This window comes from Bombus pascuorum, chromosome 3, assembly GCF_905332965.1.
Source record: "Bombus pascuorum chromosome 3, iyBomPasc1.1, whole genome shotgun sequence".
Lineage (NCBI taxonomy): Eukaryota > Metazoa > Arthropoda > Insecta > Hymenoptera > Apidae > Bombus > Bombus pascuorum.
The window spans coordinates 6,978,916-6,987,033 of NC_083490.1; the positions used below are offsets into that span (position 1 = coordinate 6,978,916).

Sequence of the window (8,118 nt, forward strand, 5' to 3'; positions counted from 1 at the left end):
TTTGAGCAGTTAAAATTTTCAATCTTATAATTTATATAAATAAAAGAATATGCATTCCTTTTTTTGCCCTACTTTCTTTTTCTTCATTCAAATTTCATATTTAAATTCTATTGTAGATTATAAGTAGTAGCTGATGGTGATAAAATAATAAATAATATAAAATAAAAGACTTCCTTTATACTCCAAGTTCAACATATGTACGTATATGCAACTATACGCAAACAAGACCGCGTGCGCACGCATATGAAGAGTAGGTGTGAATACGTATGCATGTCAATATCTGTACATGCTGTTTGATATATGTATATCTTTTTATACGATACTGTATAATATATAATATAGAAATTAGGTTAACTAAGTACTTTTTTCGACTAACTTGCTTCATTGCAGCTTCGTTATTATGTACTAATATATATGATCATATACACGTATGTGTTATTTGTATACATAATACAGTATCAATATTAAGATTTGGAGAAAAGTTGATTTGTATATCATTAAACAGGTTATAGATAATGAGAAATCAAGGAAGTGATCGCTACTGAAATTTTGAGAAGAAAAATGACAGACATTATTTTAGAAATTAAACAACTTATCTCTGAATATTGGAAAAATATTTTTGCAGAAGTATATGATGCAGTAGTTTATGTAGATCACTGTGCAATTGAATGTTTGCATTGGTACACAGCTGGTAAAGGCTATCTAGCATTAAAAGATGCTGGAGCAGTTGCAGTTTATGAGTTCGGCATGTATCATTTTCGAGTAGGTATATATATTTATATGATTGTGAAAGATTTAAAAGAAGTAGAAAATAAAGTTTTAAAAAGATGAAAGACATTAAAACCATTTCTTGTCATTTTTAGTATGTCGAAGTAAAAGATACTAAAAAAGCTGTTATTATATCAACATCTGGTGATCCAGCATTTTATCAACGAACAATTAAAATGATTCTGGCAAAGAATACTTTCCAGAACTGTATTGTGTACTGTAGTGTACCTTGTGGTACTATCAACCATTTGGGAACATTATCTGCTGAAGAAAAATTAGACTACAATAAATTAAAGAAGGACATTAAGGTTTGGATGACTTCAGGAAATCTTTCTCAAGTTGGTTAATCAATTATTTATTTTGTCTTCAAACTTGTTCCAAATTTATTTTACTTATAACTAAGACAAGCTTAATTTGTAGGAACCTGTTGTTAACATTATCTATGTACCGATTTTTATTGCCCTTTTAAATAAGGATTTATTTGTAACACCTCCTTTTGGAGATTTAATGCCATCTCTGGACACAAATATTCCAAAAGATACATTTGTTAAATTGAATATCTTAGCATATTCATTTTATAATCTATTTGATAGTATAGGAGCTAAATTAGATATTTATTCACTTGGAAATTTAAGTGACCATCTTGCAAAGAATTTAGAAGATTATATGTCTAGTATTAATCATAAAAGTGTAAGTAGTAGAAAGTAAGGCACCGAAAAAATAAATTAAGATAAGTTAATGAAAAATAAATTTTACCTATTGTTATTTCTATAGCATTTATCTGAAACTTCAGAAATAGGAGTCTCTCTTATTTTGATTGACAGAACATTAGATCTTTGTACACCTACTAGTAACAATATGGAATCTTTCCTTGCAAAAATATTACGTACGTTTCCTCATTTACCACATCATGATAACGATGTGGCCATTAATATGTCACTTCTGTTTGGGACTGTAACGGTACAAATAAGTATATAGTTGTTCATATAACTGTTTTTGTCAATTTATGTAGATGGTAAATGATAGATTACTTTTTTTATGGGTTTCAAGGAAGTGTTAAAATCATATGAAATACCAGGTTGTTTAGCAAGTATGGAAGATGAGATGATGGATCTTCTTATTTCACAAAAAGGAAAAAGGTTGTTAAATACAGTTAACCAATTTTTAAATGATATAACTTTAGCAAAAGGTAGTCCAAAATTAAGAACACCAACAAGGATTTCTGGTCATAGCTTAGAAAAACTTCTCAGCAAAATTCAATCCACAAACAGTATTGATTCTATGACAATTCATACAGAAAAACTTCAGGTAATTTTCAATTTTCATTTCTTTGAACAATGGACAAATCCTAGAGCTACTTCTTTTCACTTCGAGATATAGTGTATTTTAGCAATAATCGAAGCATCTATATCGCAAAAAGCTGATCAGATTGAGCTACTTACTAGTTTAGAAAAATTAGCTTTGCAAAATCTTTCTGTGAGTCGAGAATCCTCGAGTATACTCGTACAGGTAAAACTTTTTTTAAATTTCATTTATACGACGATATATGTCTACTTAATAAATATAAATTAAACAATTTTTTAGTTGAGTAATATTATACGAACGCGAATTCACAGGGGACTTGATGTTGAAAACTTATTAGCATTACTGATACATGTTTACTCACTTGCGGGAACGCAGATTCGATTTTCCACACAACAAGAACGCCGATTAGAAGAGTCAATTGCGGATGCAATTTTTGAAGATTTCCAAATTTTAAAAGAAAGTCCTTTGATGAATACAAAATCAGCTTATCAGCGTAATTTATTACTACTAGGTACATATTATTTGAGACACGTTCTTCTTAAAATATTTTAAAGTTGCATTTGTTATTTTAGGTGGAGACGATGTTGCTGTAGCGCAAGAAACATCATGTAACATTGCAGCACGTATTCTCGATACTCTGAGATTAATCGCGGAACAGCGTTTAATATTGCAAGATTATAGGTAAAGCCTCTATATGAAAACTTTTCTTTTTTAATTAATCTCTTAATCATTAACATTATCTATTTTGAACAAAATTATATTAATAACGAAACAATTATTTGCAGATTTTGTATGTTGAAGCCAAGCTCTCAAGAAGCAACTCGATACATTAGTATATTAGAACAAGTTACAAAGGATATATTTAGTGTAGACATAAGTCGAGAACTACGAGATCTTCATAAAAAATCATCTTCATTTATTTCAGCTGGCTTTAAGTAAAAATTCTTCATTTGAAATAATTCATATGAATGAAATTTCTTAAAATATGACATTAAATATTAAGAATTTATAAATTTTCTTCCATTACAGTTTAATTTTAAGGGGTAAAACAAAACGTCATCCTCGAGACAATCCCTATATTTTAATATACGTTGTTGGAGGCATTACTGCAGAAGAGGCAAAAGTAATTCAAGAAGTAGTATCTGCACATAGTAACGAAAAATCACCACATATAATATTAGCAGGATCTAGATTATTAAACCCCTTGGATATAGTGGATAAAATATTCTTTTCTTAATTATTTTTTTTGTAGATATAATAGAAAAATTTGTAAATGTAATAGAATTCATCTTTCTGTTTCATCTATCTTCCATTTTATACCATTGGATAAAATGGAATAATGTATTTTTCTAATAATTTGTATTGTTTCTAATGTACATATAAAATTTGTCGAATTACACACCTTGCACAATTGTATTTTATAATCTATATTATTTGTAAGACATTTTCTTTTGTTATGTATGCTTTCACCTAATTTGGTATATATAGTTGCTACATTAAATCGAGTTGTTTGTAGTTTGATAATTTTTAACAATTTCTTTATATATGTATCAATTGTAGTAATATTATCTTCACAGTCTTGCCAATAATATGCTGTTATGCTGTCAATAGCAAGAAGTGCAATTTTGGTGTTATCAAGGAATATGTCATCCAGTGTACGTAATGTTAAAGAAAATTGTTCATTATTATAACAATCAATGATATGCAAGTTGCGCAAAGAATCTTTAATAATAGTTGTCTTATCAAACTCTGTATCAATTGCTTCAGAAAATGATATATTAGCTGTATTTATGATACTGCTCATCAATTCAACCAATTTTGAAGTTTGAAAATGATGATCAGTATTTATCAAAATAGCCGAAGCATTGCAGCCTTTGATTGCATAATTATTTGGTAAGATACACCTTGCAAGCATTTGAGATAAAAGAAATGTCTTACCAGATGATCGTTCTCCACCAATTTCTATAATATCTGTGTTCTGAGGACCTTGAGAGAACAAAGTATCTTCGAGCCCATGTAAGCTCGGTTTTTCATTTAGCCTTGTGAGCAATTCTGCTCCAGATTCAATCTGTGGTTGCATAGGTTTTATTTCTAGTACTTTCCTTTATTTAATACATGTCTATGGGTCAACCTTTATTTTTTTGTTATTTAAAATATCATTTAAATTGCTGCAATATTTTTATTTTACAACATTTTACTTTTTAATATCAAGTTACTATCAAGATTTCTTTTTTACATATTCTGTCTGTAAGAAACAGGAATATCATATGCATATATATTGCATTCGTATAATATTGTATATATATAAAACTTTAAATAAGATATATGTATATATTGTAATGTTACAATATATATTATTTTTAAAAATTAATAAAAAATTAAAATAAATAATGCGTAAAAATAAATAAAATAATAAAAGGTAATGGAACAAAAGCTTTGGTCTTACAAAAATGATTGTAAATTAATCCTTAACTGAGCTTACATAAAAATCAGCAAGTTCTCCTATAATGAATGTAAGGAAGGACATAACTTAATTAATACTATATTATAAAGCTATTAACCACCCGCTTTAAATGAAAAGATATTAATATACTCGGCTCGATAAGTTAAAGAAATGAGCAAACTTGTAAAAAGTGAGGTTAACAAATGAAGTTTTTTTTGAAGGACGACTTAAGCTTCTATCGCAATTTTTCGACTATTCGGTAGGCTGTAAACTGTAAGCTGTAAGTGCTATAACCATAGAAATATAAAGATTGTCACGTGATAAGTTATTTCGTGTTTGAGTTTCATGAATCCTGAATTTAACGTAGAATATCAGGTGTTAAGAAATAGAGAGTAGGCAACAATCTTACTGTTTTTCATTTTTGTCACGTTTATCATGGATGCGTACGTATATTAGAAAGTTTTTCATGAATGAACAAATGTTTTTATTTACGAAGGTATAAATGAAAAGATATAAATACGAAAACTAAAAGTGAAAAGAATTATATAAAGAAATACAAACGGAAATTGAAACGTTTTACGAATAAGAGACAATTTTACGATTCAACACTTGGTAGATAGTGATAGTCAACAACAAGAAACATCGTGATCACATGTGTATCAGTGATTTAAAAAAAAAATGTAAAGTTATCATTATTAAACGATTTTGGATATGGCATGAATCCAAAATGCAGTTTTTGATAGCTGTATTAAATAAAGGAATTTGAAAAAATTTATTCCTTTAATATTGAGGAAGCATTTTTTTCTGGATTTTTATGTGAGGATTGAATAATAAATGTGCTAAAAATTTTGAGTTTATCCATATAATTTATCCTGTTCTTTGTTTATATATATATATTCCAATTTTTATCTCATAAGTTAGTATATTCACCAAAACTTGTCGAAAAATGGTGCCACTTGGACCATCACCAGGGCATCAAACGTCTGTCAATAATACTGCAACTGCTCCAGCCAGTGGCACTAAAAGTAGCTCAACGTTGGTGAGCAAACTCAATAACTTGTGCTCTAATATTTTTACTCTCTCTTTCTCTCTCTTTCTAACTATTTTTATTAATATTTCTGTTCTTGTTTTATTTGTGAATAATATGGTTAAAATTCCTGTGTGCTTGTTGTTTTTTATAGAAACCGAATTATACCCTGAAGTATACCTTGGCAGGCCATACCAAAGCAGTTTCTTCTGTAAAATTCAGTCCTAATGGAGAATGGCTTGCGAGTTCTTGTAAATAAAAATGTTTCTAATATAATATCAATTTTGTAATTGCTAAGTTTATCTAAACAAAATTAATTTTTTGCTTGTAGCTGCAGATAAATTAATTAAAATATGGGGTTCCTATGATGGCAAATTTGAGAAAACAATATCCGGCCATAAGCTTGGTATTTCAGATGTTGCATGGTCTAGCGATAGTAGACTATTAGTATCTGCTTCTGATGATAAAACTTTGAAAATATGGGAATTGAGTTCTGTAAGTTGACTACTTTTACTTTAAGAAATTATATTTAAAATGAATTTAGATTTGTATGAAGTCTAGAACTTTAACATAAATGTAAGGTATTTATTGTAAATAACTTAGTTATGTATAGTTCTTTTTATTTTCAGGGAAAGTGCTTAAAAACTTTAAAAGGCCATAGTAACTATGTTTTCTGTTGCAATTTTAATCCACAGTCAAATTTAATAGTTTCTGGTTCTGTAAGTATTTCAGTATAAAAATTCATTTATGTGAGATTTTTTTTTAAGAATAACGTGCAAGTCTCTGAATTATGTACATATGCATTGTGCACAATGACGATGCAAGAATGAAACATGTCATAATATATACTTAAATTAACATAGAACAAAAAAGAATTTGTTTCAATATATATTGGAGAAAAATTTATGATAATAGTTGAATTAAATAAAAGTATTCAAAACAAAAAAATAGTTGATGTTAAATGGTATTTTATACAATATTTCTGAACTTTATTAAAAATAGCTTGTGTGTTTATATGGACAAAGACTTGCACTGTAAGTATATATACAATATTAACATAACAAATATTATTAGTTTGATGAAAGTGTTCGGATATGGGATGTTAGAACTGGAAAATGCTTGAAAACTTTACCCGCTCATTCGGATCCTGTAAGTGCAGTTCATTTTAATAGGGACGGATCATTAATTGTATCTAGTAGTTACGACGGATTATGGTAAGTGTGCATATTTCTTTTTGAATGTCAATACCTGCTTGTTAGAAAATAAATAAATATGAATAACACTAATTGATATGATTGTTATGTAGTCGAATTTGGGACACTGCATCTGGCCAGTGTTTGAAGACTTTAATCGATGATGATAATCCTCCCGTATCTTTTGTAAAGTTTTCACCAAATGGAAAATATATTTTGGCAGCAACGCTAGACAATACGTTAAAGCTTTGGGATTATAGCAAAGGAAAATGTTTGAAAACGTATACAGGTCATAAAAATGAAAAATATTGCATCTTCGCAAATTTTTCAGTTACCGGAGGAAAGGTAGGTTATATCACGTTCGTGTATACATTGCATTCGTTCGGTATGATTAAATCAACATCGTTTAACTTATTTTTATGTTTTTGATTTTTTTTGTTCATCAGTGGATTGTTTCGGGTTCAGAAGACAATATGGTATACATTTGGAATTTGCAGACGAAGGAGATTGTTCAAAAATTGCAAGGACACACAGGTATAATAGATTATATTATAGAGATGATTCGATTTATATTATTATGGTGAAATATTGGCCTGATATGTAATATACTAATCAATTCTTCTGTTGATTTTTAGATGTTGTATTATGTACTACGTGTCACCCGACCGATAATATTATAGCTTCAGCCGCCCTTGAAAACGATAAAACTATCAAATTATGGAAAAGTGACACATAGAATATACATGTTACTCACGATTTTATTAAAAGTTCTACACAGAGCATTTGTATCTTTTAGAAACATCTTATTCGATCTTTCTTTTCTTTATTTTTTAAAATTTTTACATTTACTCAATTTTCAATCATAATGAAATGAATAATTTTAATAGATAATTTGCGCCTATTTTTCGGGTAATTGTAGAAAGTAGAACCTGGTTTTATACAATTAGATATTAAGATTACCATTATAATTGAATGAGCGCAATAAATCTAAATTATCATGCATCGGTTACGAATCAAATCCAAGAGTAAACAGTGTTTCGGTGAACAATTTTCTTATCATTTCGACGTTATGCATAACCGATAGCTTTACGTTTGTAACTATGTAATTTACTTGTAAAGCGAATATGTACTCCTTCCTATTTATATGACATTAGAAAATAAAGCAATGTGTATAATATTTTGAACAGAATGCAACGGTTATATATGTAACCTCTTTAAATATTCTAAAGAGGAAAAAGAATGAAAAAAAGATTATAAAGACATCCTTGTAATGAAAATATGTTTATGTAAAGAAAGTGACGAAAACAAAAAAATATAAATATGTATTTTTTCGTACCTGAGATGAAATGTGCAGTTTGTACCTCTTTATTTGCAAATCAGGA

At 28.4% G+C, this 8,118-nt stretch overlaps 3 protein-coding genes across 7 annotated transcripts; 2 read left to right on the forward strand and 1 right to left on the reverse strand.

Moving 5' to 3' along the window:
- The first annotated feature begins 179 nt into the window (after nt 1-179).
- LOC132905393 (sec1 family domain-containing protein 2-like) lies at nt 180-3,485 on the forward strand. Of its 5 annotated transcripts, none has more exons than XM_060956675.1 (11): nt 180-254; nt 506-762; nt 864-1,106; nt 1,189-1,458; nt 1,543-1,728; nt 1,819-2,076; nt 2,149-2,277; nt 2,353-2,584; nt 2,628-2,754; nt 2,859-3,008; nt 3,103-3,485. In XM_060956675.1, exons 2-11 carry the CDS (start codon nt 562-564, stop codon nt 3,308-3,310), a joined length of 2,004 nt encoding a protein of 667 aa, XP_060812658.1. In that variant the 5' UTR covers nt 180-254; nt 506-561; the 3' UTR covers nt 3,311-3,485. The 5 variants fall into 5 exon arrangements, with proteins under 5 accessions (XP_060812658.1, XP_060812657.1, XP_060812656.1 ...); XM_060956674.1 differs by lacking the exon at nt 180-254 and adding an exon at nt 269-428 and having other exon boundaries at nt 513-762; XM_060956673.1 differs by lacking the exon at nt 180-254 and adding an exon at nt 270-428.
- Nucleotides 2,969-4,772, reverse strand: LOC132905423 (uncharacterized). Its single transcript, XM_060956728.1, has 2 exons — nt 4,556-4,772; nt 2,969-4,318 (listed from the first exon to the last, which is right to left on the reverse strand). Exon 2 carries the CDS (start codon nt 4,151-4,153, stop codon nt 3,359-3,361), a length of 795 nt encoding a protein of 264 aa, XP_060812711.1. The 5' UTR covers nt 4,154-4,318; nt 4,556-4,772; the 3' UTR covers nt 2,969-3,358.
- Nucleotides 4,773-4,870: 98 nt separating this feature from the next.
- LOC132905412 (protein will die slowly) lies at nt 4,871-8,076 on the forward strand. Its single transcript, XM_060956715.1, has 8 exons — nt 4,871-5,555; nt 5,698-5,794; nt 5,875-6,038; nt 6,173-6,262; nt 6,618-6,757; nt 6,850-7,081; nt 7,183-7,270; nt 7,372-8,076. Exons 1-8 carry the CDS (start codon nt 5,463-5,465, stop codon nt 7,470-7,472), a joined length of 1,005 nt encoding a protein of 334 aa, XP_060812698.1. The 5' UTR covers nt 4,871-5,462; the 3' UTR covers nt 7,473-8,076.
- Nucleotides 8,077-8,118: the final 42 nt, after the last annotated feature.